The following is a 17,443-nucleotide window of genomic DNA, read 5'->3' as shown; positions in this document are numbered from 1 at the left end:
GAAAAGAAGAAAGAGTGTTCTTACTACAAGGTTTGACCTGATACAAATAAAATCTCTGGAAGTGATTGGCCGGCTAGCCTGGGGGAATAAAGGTGGCTAGGACATTAACAGGCTATCAGATGGACTAGGGAGGGTGAAGGCTTTACCGCAACCTGCTCGTAAGAAGTTTCACAAAGTTAGCCTGGACTGGATGGGATAGGGAGAGTTTATGAGCCAGTGAAAGAGGACGGTTTATAAAGTACCAGTACAATATCGTGCAGTGAATACACTTAACTTGACCATACTCCGTTGACCCTTGACCTTGATTAAGCTGGCACTTAAGTGTTCAATCTGCTTCAAGAATGGTTTAAGATATGAAGAGGTAGCGGAAGTGACGGCGAAGGTGGTAGGGATGAGAACGGCACCCGTACGCATGCGCCACCCAGCTGGCCGCTGCTGGGAGTTGATTCTACAATAAAATAAAAAAAAAGAGTAATAATTCCAGAACTCTTCGCTTTTAATATAAAGCTGTAGTACAGAGTTTCAGCACAGTATATGTATACCAAATTTTAGGTTATAGGTTATTTGATTATTGACCATGATCTTCCTGGGTTCACCTTTGACCTTGGAGGTCAATCATCACCCCGAAAGCGGATAGTAGACATCACGTAGTATATGTGCACCAAATTTCAGGTCAATAGTTCAAAAGGTTTGTGAGCTACAGGTGATTTAAAATCCTGGACAGACAGAGAGCCACAGTAGCGTATTATGTAAGAAGATAATAATAATAATAATTCTTTAAAAATTTATATAGCGCTTTCTTACTCCTCAAAGTGCTTTATATAGTGAGTGGGACACCAATTCAACCACCACTAGTGTGTAGCATCCACCTGTACGATGAGACGGCAGCCATTTTTGCACCAGTATGCTCACCACACATTTGCTGGTGAAGAGAGGAGAGAGAGTTATCAATTAGAGACTGGGGATGATTAAAAGGCCAGAATGACCAGGCCATTGCGGGCAATTTAGCCAGGACATCAGGATACACCCTACTCTTTATTAAAGTATGCACAGGGATCTTTAATGACCAACAGAGAGTCAAGACCTCAGTACTGCGTCTCATCCAAAGGACGGTGTCATTTCTACAGCATGGTGTCTCCATCACTGAACTGGGGTATTGGGATCCACATTCAGACCACTAGGTAAGCGCCCCCATGGCGTTACCAACACTTCTAAAAGCAGCAACCCAAGTTTTTCCTAGATGGTGTACCATCCAAGTAGTGGCCTTCGCTTTGGGTGGATAACTTCTGAAGTTCAGGTGATATGGCTGCCTTGGGAGCCAAGTCAAGACTAAACAGGACTGGAATGAAGCAATGGAGTCACGGCCTACATTATGATATCCCATTTGTCTTAGAAGGACACATAGAGGTAACCGGACAAAAAAAGACAAGGTAATAAAGAAGCTCTCTCTCGGCTGCCATATTAAGATGATCTACACTTCCTGTTTTTACCACTTCAGTCAAACGCCATGTGGGAGGAACGACCATCCTGAACGAGAAACTAATTCAACATCCTAAGACAGAGAGCCATCTGGTAGTGAGCATACTAGACACAAGATGAGGTTGAATTATTCTAACAACACTCACTTTACTATGCTATTCTGGACATACATTCTTTAATGCATGAATAAATATTTAACTTTCTCTCTTACCAGTACTTATACTTAATGCTGTTGCTAAAGATATAAAAGTATAACATAACATATGAGAGGCGGCACGATGGTACAGTTGGTAGCGTTGCTGCCTTGCAGTTAGGAGACCCAGGTTCGCTTCCCAGGTCCTCCCTGCATGGAGTTTGCATGTTCTCCCCGTGTCTGTGTGGGTTTCCTCCCACAGTCCAAAGACATGTAGGTGCATTGGCGACCCTAAATTGTCCCTGGTGCCCTGCCTGGGGTTTGTTTTCTGCCTTGCACCCTGTGTTGGCTGGGATTGGCTCCGGCAGACCCCTGTGACCCTGTAGTTAGGATATACAGTCAACCCTTGATATACGACCAGCCTGACATGCAAACAACTTGATTTATGACCAAAATTTTTGTTTTGATTTACAACCAACATCTTGCATTATGACCCGAATGTGGTCACATGTATCCGCTTGTGCGATTGTAAACAAACAGCCGAGAGCATTCGTAAGCGTCACTCGGAGCCCAGATACATGTGTCTGTGGACGTAATTTCTGTCAGTGCAGTGATTTATCTATATACAGTGGTGTGAAAAACGATTTGCCCCCTTCCTGATTTCTTATTCTTTTGCATGTTTGTCACACAAAATGTTTCTGATCATCAAACACATTTAACCAGTAGTCAAATATAACACAAGTAAACACAAAATGCAGTTTTTAAATGATGGTTTTTATTATTTAGGGGAAAAAAAAATCCAAACCTACATGGCCCTGTGTGAAAAAGTAATTGCCCCTGAACCTAATAACTGGTTGGGCCACCCTTAGCAGCAATAACTGCAATCAAGCGTTTGCGATAACTTGCAATGAGTCTTTTACAGCGCTCTGGAGGAATTTTGGCCCACTCATCTTTGCAGAATTGTTGTAATTCAGCTTTATTTGAGGGTTTTCTAGCATGAACCGCCTTTTTAAGGTCATGCCATAGCATCTCAATTGGATTTCAGGTCAGGACTTTGACTAGGCCACTCCAAAGTCTTGTTTTTCTTCAGCCATTCAGAGGTGGATTTGCTGGTGTGTTTTGGGTCATTGTCCTGTTGCAGCACCCAAGATCGCTTCAGCTTGAGTTGACGAACAGATGGCCGGACATTCTCCTTCAGGATTTTTGGTAGACAGTCGAATTCATGGTTCCATCTATCATAGCAAGCCTTCCAGGTCCTGAAGCAGCAAAACAACCCCAGACCATCACACTACCACCACCATATTTTACTGTTGGTATGATGTTCTTTTTCTGAAATGCTGTGTTCCTTTTACGCCAGATGTAACGGGACATTTGCCTTCCAAAAAGTTCAAACTTTGTCTCATCAGTCCACAAGGTATTTTCCCAAAAGTCTTGGCAATCATTGAGATGTTTCGGTAGCAAAATTGAGACGAGCCCTAATGTTCTTTTGCTTAACAGTGGTTTGCGTCTTGGAAATCTGCCATGCAGGCCGTTTTTGCCCAGTCTCTTTCTTATGGTGGAGTCGTGAACAATGACAGTAGGCTTGCTTATTACAGCAGTTCACAACACAACCAGATTTGAAATGAGTGCTCGACTACTGTCATTATTAACTTGAGAAACAGCGATCACAATCGAAATGAAGGAAATTGTGCGGAAATATGAGAATGGTGTTCATGTGACCGATCTTGCTAATATGTACAGCATGTCGAAATCCACCATCTCGACAATTTTACAAAGAAAAGGTTTGCATAAAGAGGCTCCTTCTAAACAATAACCCCCTTCCGTTTCATTCTCCTCCTCCTCCCTTCCTGCAGCCCAAAGATGTCAAATTAAATGGTGAGTACAGTATGAAATTGTTGTTTCTGGTAGGCTAGGCACTTTTTATAACTTTTTGGTTAATACATTAGAAAAATTATTGGTGTTTTGGTAAATTATGCACATTATACAACCCTTTTTTATTATGAAAAGGTTAAGTAAGTGTTGCTGTGGGAGGTTCGGAGCACATTATGGGTATTCCTATTATGGGAAAAATAGTCTTGAGTTACAACCAGCCATCGTGAACGACTTGAGATCGTAAATCAAGGGTCCACTGTAGCAGATTGGATAACATATGAGGGTTATAGCAGGGATTTCAGGAGGCCAACAGGTCTGCATAATACAACGTTAGGGGAAAATATGGTCACCCTTGGACCTTACCATGACAAAACATTATCAAAAAGCACATTCACATAAAAAAAATAATTAAAAATAAACAAAAAATAAAAAAATAAAAAAATCACACTTTACTCACGTAGCATAATCCACACATCGTGGTGTTTAGATGTATGCTCACAGCGTCCCAAACACAAGTATTTCTACTAAAACGTTGCTAAATAAATCACTCCTAGAAAACACTCGTGAATTAAAACTGAACGCACTCACACATGCCCAATTATTTCCACAATTCAAATGCTCACTCACATCTGAGCACAATCTGTTTTAGGTCACAAGAGTGTTTACCATGTTTACCAGAAGTGACTTATTTAACAGTCATTTTTTTTTTAAATTGCACATTTGGAGCATCAGCTCAAACTAATGAAAGTGTATTTCCTCTGCGTGCACTGCTCTAATTATCTGAAAGTATCTATGTAACAATGTAGCAAAGTTTCCTTATTTCTGGTTGGCAGCTCAACATTGCACAGAAATTCAGAGTGCTTGTACTAACTATACGGGCATTAGCGTTGAGGGATGAGCTTGCAAGACCCCACTTGTTTAGACTTTCTAACAGTTGGAGACTTCTTCTGAAGCCGCTCTTTGGTTCATGTGTTGGTAACTGTGGTTCACCTAAATGATCAGAGGTGTTACCCATTTCTAAATGAGTTTGTTTCACCAAAGGTGACCCCACCACCCCCTGGCAGTTGTTTCACCAATAGGCCAGTTTGCAATTGTTGCTAGTGGGTCATCAAGGAATTTTCAAAAAGGCAAAATGTGGTCACAGGACCATAAAGTTTGAGAAGCACTTGGCGGTTCAGCCAAATGTGTAAGAAAAACCGATGCGGAACTGCACCAATCAAAACAAACCATAATGGGCCCTCTAAGAATTAGAGAACATACGAGACCCTGTCAAATAGTAACAATAACAAAAGATTTATTCCTGATGCTGGTTTTGGCAATTTCTAGATTATTGCTACAGCCTACAGCCTTCAGCCATAAGTACGACTCGCCTCAACTCAGTTGGCTGTAAATCGACGCATAACTGCATATGGACCCCATTTAAAAAGCATAAATAAAAAATAAAAATACTACAAAATAAAGAATTGAGTTGGCATCATTACATTTTTAAAAGCAAGCAATATGGAAAAGGTTATAGTATCTTTATGATATATATGAGCACTTTCAATCCAGGTAAGCAAAAAACAAAAAAATCAAGAGATTTTTTTTCACCTAGATTTAGTCAAAAAATAAATATTGTACCTTTTAAAGGTATTTAGAAAAAAGGACACACTAAACGATGAACTTCTAAGTAGCTCAATTACTAAGAAAGAATATTGAAGTCAAATTAATGCTAGAGGAGAAGAAACTATGCCAAGTATGGATTATATTTAACAGTATCTTAATATTCAGATTTTGACCAGCAGATGGCACTGGAATCCCATAAAGTATTTCCTACAAAGTGTAAAATTACCTTACAATACAAGCTGGTAAGCATATCAGGCTTAAAATTAATAACGACAGAATTTATTGCGATGTAAATCATATACTGTACATGAGATGTATCTATATTCTGTATTTATTGTCAGTGTTATAATAACTTCACAAAATATTACTAGTTAAAGATACATGGGAGACTCTGAAATCAGCTTGAACAAGGTTTATGATCGGCCAAGATCAAAAATTAACCCTTTTGGCCCTGGATTTTCTGTTTTTTATAGGAAAAAATATTTTGTAAGATATTCTACCTTGGGCGGCACGGTGGCGCAGTGGGTAATGCTGCTGCCTCGCAGTTCAGAAACCCGGGTTGGCTTCCCGGGTCCTCCCTGCGTGGAGTTTGCATGTTCTCCCCGTGTCTGCGTGGGTTTCCTCCCACAGTCCAAAGACATGCAGGTTAGGCGCATTGGAGGTCCTAAATTGTCCCTAATGTGTGCCTGGTGTGTGCCCTGCGGTGGGCTGGCGCCCAGCCCGGGGATTGCTTCCTGCCTTGCGCCCTGTGCTGGCTGGGATTGGCTCCAGCATAACCCCATGACCTTGTGTTAAGATATAGCGGGTTGGATAATGACTTGCTGACATTTTTGTATTCATTTGTAAAACTTAGCTATACATCTGGCCAAATGTGCTTCATAATATGGCCTAGGATGGTACAATTATGACCCAACTTATTCCACGTATACGTGAAAACCCCCAAGGTTTATTTTCTACAGGAATGCTGTTAATTTTCAACAGTGCCTGGTGATGCTAATGTTAATTACCGTATATACTCGTGTATAAGTTGGGTGTTGAAACCAGAAAAATCAATCATAAAATCAGACCCCGACTTATACGCTAAGGTGTATGCGGGTCTGTCCAATCTACAAAATTCTCTGACACAAATTAGTGCAAACGTTGCTTTCGAATAGTTCAGGCACTACCGTGTGGTCACATAGGCACAAACCATAGAAAAAAAAAGGCCGTGTGCTCTGTGGTTACTCTCTCAGGTGGGCGTCAGCATATCGTAATCACGTGGACCAATAGCGCAAGTTTTACGCATTCAACTTAAACGACCAACATTATAATATACCGGAAATTATACGGTAAAAATCAAGCCTCAACTTATCTGCAGGAGAACTTAACTCTTTTAGGGCAAATTTTTTTTTTTTCTTTTCTCCCAGGGTTGAAAATTTTTCTAAAAACTTTTTTTTACAAAAAGAACACAAAACAATTGTTTAAACTTCTCAAATCAACAAAAAATATTTATCTTTGAACAATATAACTGTTTTGCATTTTGTGTGAGCCTGCATACTATATAATTTAATATATTATTATTTCACATACTGTACATTTTACAAAGCAAAGTCCTGCAAAGTGTGGTAACGCTAAAGCAGCCAATTGCATGCATTTCCACGTTGCACTGCTTCCAATATGTGTTGCACTGGTGCCTCTTTTTCAATAGTCTGTTGCTGCACACAACACAGTCAGGCTTGTACTTTTTGTCCTCATATGTTGCAGGAAAGTGGCGCTCAGTCAGCCTGTCTGGCACTGCTCTTTGTGATGGCTTTCCTCACTTTGCCAAAGGCACTCCAACATATTCTGCCAGCAAGTTGTCAACCACCTTCTTGCGGAAATCTGCCGTAGTCATAGTGCTGTCACTGTTTGCCTGCTTGAATAATATATATTTATTTGTGAGTGCAATCTCACGCATGCGATGGTACACAGTGTGGTACCATTTGGTGGACTTATGGCCGTAAGCATATGACCCCAGCATCTGATCCAGTCGATCAACTCCAGCCATTTTACAATTGTACTCTTCAAGTGCAACGGGCTTGTCCAGCTTCCTACCTTCTGGGTTTCCCTTTGAACGAATTACCTTCTCACATAAATTGTTGGTGTGAACTGTAGCAAGACAAGTCACCCGTTTGACATCATGCCATGTCAATGCCACCAAGTTATCCGCCCGCATGAAAACAGGATTGTCACCTTTTTCCATTTTCAGCCTCTCTGGCTTCAACTGTAAAGGCATGTGTCTCCTGTTCACCCTTACTGTGCCACAAGCTCCAATTCCCCTGCTCTGTAGCTCTATGAACAATTCCTCCCACGCGAACCTTGCCGTAGGTGCACCGGCAGCGCCAATGCGCTCAGCTGCCAGCCGAGCAGCTGCAGCGGCATCGGCTGATGCCTGCTCCTCAATTTCTTCCTCGATCTCCTGATCACTATCAAAGAAATCGGACGCTGACAAATCAGAGTCCGACTCCGCGAAAATGAGCAAAATGTCTTCTGCCGGGTATTTTCTTTTTTGAACTTGCTTCGTTCCCGCATTAGATGTTGATGCCATCTTGCCTTTGTTTCTATTTGTTTACATATCGCAACTCACGCACACGCAAGGATTAGTTGCTGAGCCAACGAGTCTAACATTCCTCCAAGCAGGGAGGGAATGCCTGTGACGTGACAATGAGTTTTGTCGCCATTAACAGCTGATTGTCGCCCTTTTTCCCTGGATGTCGACATTTGTCGACATTCGCACTTAGCCACTCCTGTCGACAAAAGTCGACATCCGCCCTAAAAGAGTTAAACGCGAGTATATACGGTAGCTTGTGTATTTAGCTGTATGTGTGTTTTTGTATGAATTAAAGAACTTGATTCCAGAATTCCCATTTGGTTTCTTGCCTTGTTTCGCTGGTTGCCTCAGCAGGGCAATAACCTTCCTTCTTTTGCAGATGGGCGTAGGAGTGTCCTTGGCAGAGTTTGGTCCATCGAGGAGACCAGAAACACAGCCATGGGCCGCCGGGCATGGAAACGCATTACGAGCGAAATCCGACAACCACTGGCACCCACAGCAGCGTATACATGGTTAGGAGCCAATCTAAACCAAACACCAGCTAGGGATCAAATAAGAATAAGTGTTTATGTATGATTATGGACCTTACAGGTGCCATATTTGTAGAAAAAAAAAATACAAAATAATCTCATTTTACTTGTAAGTCAAGATGACTACAGTCAAATCTTCATTACATTGCTTACACGATTTAAGAGCAGAACCTGGTAAAGGAAGCAGTTACAGCATTTTGAGGATTTCCCATGACTCTGCTGGAAGATGACCTTTGTTTGTTCTGCTTCATTGAAGCTCTCTAATCTGGAATGACCACATACAGGTGCATCTCAATAAATTAGAAAATCATCGAAAAGTTAATTAAGTTCAGTGAAACTTCTATATTATATAGATTCATTACACACAGAGTGATCTATTTCAGGCGTTTATTTCTCTTCATTTTGCTGATTTTGGCTTATAGCTAATGAAAACTCAAAATTCAGTATCTCAGAAAATCAGAATATTACATAAGACCAATAAAAAAAAAAGATTTTTAATACAGAAATGTTGGCCTACTGAAAAGTCTGTCCATGTACAAACTCAGTACATGGCCGGGGCTCCATTTTCATGAATGACTGCATCAATGTGGCGTGGCATGGAGGCGATCAGCCTGTGGCACTGCTGAGGTGTTATGGAAGCCCAGGATGCTTTGATCGCAGCCTTCAGCTCGTCTTCTTTGTTGGCTCTGGTGTCTCTCATCTTCCTCTTGAAAGGTTTAGGTCAGGCGAGTTTGCTGGCCAGTCAAGCACAGTAATACACACCATGGTTATTAAACCAGGTACTTTTGGCAATGTGGGCAGGTGCCAAGTCCGGCTGGAAAATGAAATCAGCAACTCCATAAAGCTTGTCAGCAGAGGGAAGCATGAAGTGCTCTCAAATTTTCTGGTAGACGGCTGAGCTGACTTTGGAGTTGATAAAACACAGTGGACCAACACCAGTAGATGACATGGCTCCCCAAATCATCACTGACTGTGGAAATTTCACACTGGGCCTCAAGCAACTTGGATTCTGTGACTCTCCACTCTTCCTCCAGATTCTTGATTTGTAAAAGAAATGCAAAATTGACTTACATCCGAAAAGAGGACTTTGGACCACCGAGTAACAGTCCAGTCTGTTTTCTCCTTAGCCCAGGTAAGACGCTTCTAACGTTGTCTCTAGTCCGAGAGTGACTTGACACAAGGAATGCTGTGACAGTTGTAACCCACGTCTCGGATACACACGTCTGTGTGTGGTGGCTCTTGAAGCACTGACTCCAGCCACAGTCCACTCCTTGGAAATTTCCCCTAAATTCTTCCCAGTCCTCTTAAGGCTGCGCTTACCCCTGTTGCTTGTGCCTCTTGTTCTGCTGTCACATTTTTTCCTTCCACTCAACTTTCCATTATTATGCTTGAATGCAGCACTCTGTAAACAGCCAGCTTCTTTAGCAATGACCCTTTGAGGCTTCCCCTCCTTGTGAAGGGTCTCAATGGCTGTCTTCTGGACAACGGTCAAGTCAGTAGTCTTCCCCATGATTGTGTGCCTTACTGAACCAGCCTGAGAGACCATTTAAAGGCTCAGGATGCCATTGTAGGTGTTTTGGGTTAATTAGCTGAGTGGAGTGTCACAACAGGAGTCTCCAATATTCAGCTTATTCACAATCTTCCAATTTTCTGAGATACTGAATTTTGGGTTTTCATTAGCTATAAGCCAAAATCAGCAAAATGAAAAAAAATAAACGGCTGAAGTTGATCGCTCTGTGTGTAATGAATCAATATAATATAGAAGTTTAACTTTTTGAATTGGGCGGCACGGTGGCGCAGTGGTAGCGCTGCTGCTTCGCAGTTAGGACACCCGTCTGGGTTCACTTCCCGGGTCCTCCCTGCATGGAGTTTGCATGTTCTCCCAGTGTCTGCATGGGTTTCCTCTGACTGCTCTGGTTTCCTCCCACAGTGTTTCTTGACACACTTCTACTAAATAATTTGATGCCCGAAAGTCCTCAGTGTTTGTATTCCTGAGAGAGGATGTGTAGCATTGTTCATAATAGCACTCAGTTTTGTCTTCATTCTGTCCTTCACTATACTAAGAGTAGGAGCCTGAACCCACCCTTTTAATTAGCTTATTAATTCGGTGGGCCTCCTTTGAAGTGATGTTACCAGCCCAGCACACTACAGCATAGAAAACTACACTGGCTGTCCAGTGTCCAGTGGCTGTTAGGTGCATTGGCGATCCTAAATTGTCCCTAGTGTGTGCTTGGTGTGTGTGTGTGTGTGTGTGTGTGCGCGCCCTGTGGTGGGCTGGTACCCTGCCCGGGATTTATTCCTGCCTTGTGCCCTGTGTTGGCTGGGATTGGCTCCAGCAGAAGCCCATGACCCTGTGTTAAGATATAGCGGGTTGGACAATGACTGACTGACTGACTGACTTTTTGAATTGAATTACTGAAATCAATTAACTTTTCAATGATATTCTAATTTATTGCGATACACCTGTATGTGGTCATTCCAGATTGACCAGACAAAACAGAGCACTCCCAAAGGCTGCTGGGTGGATTCTGAAGATTGCAACTTCATTCTGCTTGAGGTGTTTCACTTCCACTTGTCTAACACTGAATATTTATGCTGGCCAGTTTTCCAAAATGGAGGCTGGAATTTGATAAATTCTTGCCCTGTCTACTGTAAATACGACCTCATTACTTAATTTGAAATAAAGCTTGCATGCTCTCAACAGTTTGCAATGTAGGAAAATTTGTAAGCCATCTGCTGAGCTCGACTGCTTAATGAGTAAGTGTAAAGCCACCCACTGTCGTCTGTAAATGAGTTAGGCTGTAATATGATTCAAACAAGGACTAATTAGACTCTGTGTTTCAAGCAAGGGAAAGTGGGCCTTTTTATTTGTTCTTCTAACATTACAGTATTTACGATATTAGCTTCTGCCACAGCAGAGAGCCTCTGCATCCAATCACTATTCAGAGAGTGCTGCACTGCTACAAGTACTTGGGAGTCCAAATCAATGACAGGCTGGACTAATCTACTTACACAGAGGAACTATAGGGTGGTCCAGATCTAATTATGCAATTTTCATTACGCTATATCTTATTAAGTTTATTACATAGAAGATCACCCGAAAAATCCCGGATCATCGAGAAGTGGGCGAACTGACGACATGTAGAATTGTCATTGCACTGAACTGGAATCGTCCCCGCATAAATCAAAGTCATCCAGACGATCTGGATCTGCATAATTAGATCTGGACAACCCTGTACAAAAGAAAGGGCAAAGCAGACCGCACTCGTGTCATGTGGGTAGTGACATCCTTCACATCTTCTACAACTATAGGACAGCTAGTGTAGTTTTCTATGCAGTGGTGTGCTGGGCTGGTAACATCACTTCAAGAGAGGCCCACCAAATTAATAAGCTAATTAAAAGGGAGGGTCTTAGTAGTGAAGGATAAAATGAAGACATAACTGAGTGCTATTATGAACAATGCTGCACATCCACTCTTAGAAACACAAACACTGTTGACTTTCAGGCAAAAAATTATTTAGCAGAAGTGTGTCAAGAAACACTATAGGGTCTCCTTCATATCTACAGCAATATGCCTTTAGAATGCCTCTCTATGAATGCTCTTTTTATCTTTAGCCAAGTTCTTCTTTTCGTGTAATTCTTCTATGTATCTGTTTGAGGTTGTTGCTGTTTGTTCTAATATTTCTTAAGCTTCTGTAAAAAGCTAAATCTCCCTCTTAGGACACAAAGTACTCAAATCGGTCTCAAGGAACACTTACTTGTACATTAAAGGAAAAGTTCAGTATTTTTCAAATCAAGTTTATTTCTACTCAACCATGATTTATATGCATTTGCCAGGCAAAACTGTTTTCTAAAGTTAAGAGTTTGTTTAGAAATTTAAAAGAAATAACTTGCCCTTACTGTGGTGGGCTGACGCCCTGCCCAGGGTTTGTGTCCTGCCTTACGCCCTGTGTTGGCTGGGATTTGGCTTCACCAGACCCCCCGTGACCATGTAGTAAATCGTAACCTTAGATCCTCAAATGAGTGTCTCCTTAGAATTCCAAGAACAAAACTTAAAAGAAGTGGTGAGGCGGGTGGCCTTCTGCTGTTATGCACCTAAAATCTGGAATAGCCTGCCAATAGGAATTCACCAGGCTGATACAGTAGAGCACTTTGAAACACTGCTGAAAACACATTACTTTAACTTGGCCTTTTTATAACTTCACTTTAACTTAATCCTGATACTCTGTATGTTCAATTCATCATAACTATTCATGGTGGCTCTAAAATCCATACTGACCCCTACTCTCGCTTCTGTTTCTTTTTCCGGTTTCTTTGTGGTGGCGGCCTACACCACCACCACCTACTCAAAGCATCATGATGCTCCAACAATGATGGATGGATTAAAAGGCATCGTGACCATCATTTTCAAGTCCTTCCGTGAGAACCCTAAATCCAAAGAGGACTGTTTCATTTATGTTAGGTAGATTGCCCAGAGGGGACTTGGCAGTCTAATGGTCTGGAATCCCTACAGATTTTATTTTTTTCTCCAGCCGTCTGGAGTTTTTTTTCTGTCCACCCTGGCCATTGGACCTTACTCTTATTCTATGTTAATCAATGTTGACTTATTCTATTTTCTTATTGTGTCTTTTATTTTTCTATTCTTTATTATGTAAAGCATTTTGAGCTACTGTTTGAATGAAAATGTGCTATATAAATAAATGTTGTTGTTGTTGTTGTAGTTAGGATATAGCGGGTTGGATAATAGATGGATGGATGAATTTGTCCTTACTGGCACTTCATACTAATTGTGTATTCGTAAATACTTCATACTTGCTCAACTTGTACTACTTGATATTTATATTATTTTACTAGGGGGCTTTGACCCCTGCTCACTTCGCTCACCAACCCCCCAGGCCTGCGCTGGTGGTTTTGGACAGCTTATGCCACGTGATGATAGGTACATGCTCCTACAGAGTGATTGTGAGCAACTGAGCTTCATAAATTCTGACACTAGCGATGAGGAGTTCTTAGGGTTTCCACAAAATTAGATGAGTGCTTGAACCTTAAAGTCTCTCCTTATCTGTTAATGACAGTGATGATGGTTCTTAATACCGCTGTTGACTTTACATGGTTAAGACATCAATCGATTGCAACGAGTGCAGAATGCAGCTAATTGAATCTTAACTCGGAAAAGAAAATCCGAGCACATCACCCCAGTTTTGATGTCACTACACTGGTTACCTGTGTCATTCAGAATTGATTTTAAAATACTGCTTATGGTTTACAAAGCCTTCAATAATCTCGCTCCATCTTATATTCTTACACTCCAAATCATAACCTTAGATCTTCAAATGAGTGTCTACTTAGAATTCCAAGAGCTAAACTTAAAAGAAGTGGTGAGGCGGGCGGCCTTCTGCTGTTATGCACCTAAAATCTGGAATAGCCTGCCAATAGGAATTCGCCAGGCTGATACGGTGGAGCACTTTAAAACACTGCTGAAAACACATTACTTTAACATGGCTGTCTCATAGCTTCATTTTAGTTTAATCCCGATGCTCTGTATGTTCAATTAATTTATCATCATTATTCCTGGTGGCTCCAAAATCCGTACTGAGCCCTACTCTCTCTTCTGTTCTTTTCCCGGTTTTCTGGGGTGGCGACCTGCACCACCACCACCTCATCAAAGCACCGTGATATCCCTACATTTATGGATTAAAGGCCAGAAGTCCACATGACCATCATCATTAAATTCTTCCATGTAAACCCTGAATACAATGAGGACTGATTGTGAGGTCATTTATGTGAGGTAGACTGCCCAGAGGGGGCTGGATGGTCTCGGAAACCCTGCAGATATTAATTTTTTTTCTCCAGCCATCTGGAGTTTTTTTTTTTTGGTTTGTTTTTTCTGCCCTCCCTGATCATCAGACCTTACTTTTATTCTATGTTAATTAGTATTCCCTAATTTTAATTGTTATTTATTCTGTCATTTTTCTCTGTCTTCATGCTGCTAGAATCCTAACTAGGAAAAGAAAATCCGATGATATTCAAGTCAGGGGACTGTGACGGCCATTCCAGAACATTGTACTTCTCCCTCTGCATGAATGCCTTTGTAGATTTTAAACTGTGTTTTGGGTCATTGTCTTGTTGGAATATCCAACCCCTGCGTAACTTCAACTTTGTGACTGATGTTTGAACATTATCCTGAAGAATTTGTTGATATTGGGTTGAATTCATCCGACCCTCGACTTTAACAAGGGTCCCAGTCTCTGAACTGGCCACACAGCCCACAGCATGATGGAACCTCCACCAAATGTGACAGGAGGTAGCAGGTGTTTTTCTTGTAATGTGGTGTTCTTCTTCCGCCATGCAAAGCGCTTTTTGTTTTGACCAAGTAACTCCATTTGTGTCTCATCAGTCCAAAGCACTTTGTTCCAAAATGAATCTGGCTTGTCTAAATGAGCATTTGATACAACAAGCGACTCTGTTTGTGGTGTGAGTACAGAAAGGGCTTCTCTCTCATCACCCTGCCATACAGATGTTCTTTGTGCAAATTGAGCTGAGTTGTAGAACGATGTACAGATACACCATCTGCAGTGAGATGTTCTTGCAGGTCTTTGAAGGTGATCTGTGGTTGTCTGTCACCATTCTCACAATCCTGCTCATATGCAGCTCCTGTATTTTTCTTGGCCTGCCAGACCTGCTGGGTTGTTTTATCATCAACTGTGCCTGTGGCCTTCCATTTCCTGATTCCATTCCTTACACTTGAAACTGACAGTTTAAACCTCTGAGGTAGCTTTTTGTAGCCTTCCCCTAAACCAGGAGACTCAACAATCTTTGTTTTCAGATGTTTTGAGAGTTGCTTTGAGGATCCCATGCTGTCTGTCACTCTCAAGGGTAAGGAAGCACAACTTGTAATTGACCACCTTAAATACCTTTTCTCATGAATGGACACACCTGTCTATGAAGTTCATCCAACCAATTTGGTGTTGCAAGTAATCAGCACTGAGCAGTGACAGGCATTCAAATCAGCAAAATGACAAGGGGACCCACATTTTTGCACAGCCAGTTTTTCACATTTGATTTAATTTCATACAACTAAATACTGCTTGACTAAAAATATTTGTTCGGAAAACACCCCAGTACTGAAATGTTCCTAGGAAATGAAAGACATATGAAAGACATACCACTGTGATCTTTATTGTTGAAAGGAGAGTCGATTATTATGCAGGCTGAGAGGGGTTCCCAAACTTTTTCATATGACTGTATTAAATATATTAGTACACCATTTGGTTTTTTTTCTTGTTTTCCTCCTCTAAACCTAGGTTCGTCTAACAGTCAAGTGTGTCTTATGGAGCAAAAACATACAGTAATTTAACTCAAGCCTGGTTCTAGCTTGTATGAAGGGCTTTACCCCCCCACAGACACACCTTCCTTCTTAGTTTATAAAACTAAATACAGTTTCTTTCCTGTCAAGCTGGAAGAAAAAAATAACGATTTCAGTACCTTAAACAAATATTCACTCAAGTTCTTTTTTAAAAGACAGTGGGGGAAAAAAAATTTTCAGGGATAAGAGGGGAAAAAAAAAGTTACTAATATGTTATTTTTAGCAGGAATGTAGGCCGGAAATATTTATCACCTCTTTAACTCTGTCACCTTCCTAGCTTAACATATGGTATGACATCAACTCTGGCCCCCAACTACATTCATATAATTAATTTGTTGTACTAACAAAGTTGTAACAGTTGCTTCTCAATGTCCCACATAACCCTTATTGAATACCTGACCTCCAAGTTGCTGAAGGTTGCATCAAAATTTGGCTCGCTTCTAGTAAAACATCTGCTCCCTTCGCAGGCAGACTGTAAGGACCCCAGTCTCAGCTGGATTTACAGCCCAGCAAGTGAGACCTTTTCCTGTCCTACCAAACTGACCCTGGCATTTATAAATCAAATTGTGGGCTGACAACAGCAGGCCCACACTCTGTCACCCTTTCCTAGCCAGCTTGGTCACTCTACCGCTGTGAAGACTGCTCCTTTCTTGTCATAAAATCAAAGCATGTCGGGGAGAGGGAACAGCAGAGGCATCTGTATTATTCCCACAAAGCAGTGACTCTTGGAACACTGACAGATGCATCTGTCACTTTCCACTTTCAAATACTAACCTGATGTCCGCAGGCCTGACACATTGCTGCTGTACAAAAGCAGCTCCATTTCTTGCAGACAGTTGTCAAATGCTTGTTCTGAAAAGGTTTGCTGTTGTTTCATCTAAAAAAATAGATCACAACGCATCAGAAGGTTAAAGTCAACTTAATAAAAAATGTCATTTGTTTTGCATGATAGAAAAGACTCACAAATAAAACATGGGCAAGGAAAACTTCATTCATTTGCCCTCCGTGTCTCCATGACATTAACAATATAAGGGCAACCAAAAAAAAAAACAAAAAACCCTCTTAAATGCTAAACACACAAACACAGTCTTCCATTATTAAGATAAAAATCATGACAGTTCTCCATAACAGACACCCTGATGGCATGGAACAAAAAAAGCTGCCACCATGAAAGCAAACTTTCGCCTCTATCTTGTTTGTACTTTTTTGAAAAAGTCAACTTGTTAAATTTATTGTGTTGTATTTATATTAATTGAAAGCTTAAAGAAAGAAAAAAAATACTTCAGTCACTAAATCAAATGATTAATTAGGGCACATAAATTCCATAAAGAGTATTGCAAGTTTACTTAGAAAAGTTCTGCTTGCTTTATAGGAAGACTGGAGGCTCATTAACTTCCTATTTTTGAAACACAGCATTTTGCTTTTCACAATGCTACAATACAGTTGTGCAGTGATTCCGTTGGTGAGAGGTTGTAGCTCTCGTTTGTGTCACAACAGTGTACATCACTTGCTTTTGTGATCACAACATCATTTCACTGTGAACACTTAAGCACAGGTCACTTTACGCGGATATTTGAATGTGCTGCGTCACACTTGCAATCGGTATGTCACTCAGTTTTTCTTTTTCTTCCATCTCAGCAGATGTTGCAGCCATACATTTTCTATTCTGACACATCAACCTGTCGAGCATTTAGTTGTAAGAAATATCCACATGTTCTCCTTCACTATCACGTCATCCAACTTCAAGGACGACCAAGATTACAGTTCCAGCCTCAGTGTTGTGTGAGAAGTCGAATAACACAACCCTAGCATATATATATATACATATACATATATATACATATATATATATATATATATATATACATATACATATATACATATATATA

The 17,443-nt window shown here is 41.0% G+C and overlaps 1 protein-coding gene across 1 annotated transcript in view; it reads right to left on the bottom strand.

Annotated features, from left to right (window-relative positions):
- Nucleotides 1-17,443, bottom strand: part of LOC120532309 (coiled-coil domain-containing protein 171-like) — a 467,526-nt gene that overhangs the window by 369,680 nt on the left and 80,403 nt on the right. The window contains exon 10 of the mRNA XM_039758204.1: nucleotides 16,329-16,431. Within this exon, the coding sequence (XP_039614138.1) occupies nucleotides 16,329-16,431 (103 nt within the window). The remainder of the gene's footprint in view (nucleotides 1-16,328; nucleotides 16,432-17,443) is intronic.

This window comes from Polypterus senegalus, chromosome 7, assembly GCF_016835505.1.
Source record: "Polypterus senegalus isolate Bchr_013 chromosome 7, ASM1683550v1, whole genome shotgun sequence".
Classification (NCBI taxonomy): Eukaryota; Metazoa; Chordata; class Cladistia; order Polypteriformes; family Polypteridae; genus Polypterus; species Polypterus senegalus.
This window is presented reverse-complemented; position numbering and strand designations above follow the sequence as displayed.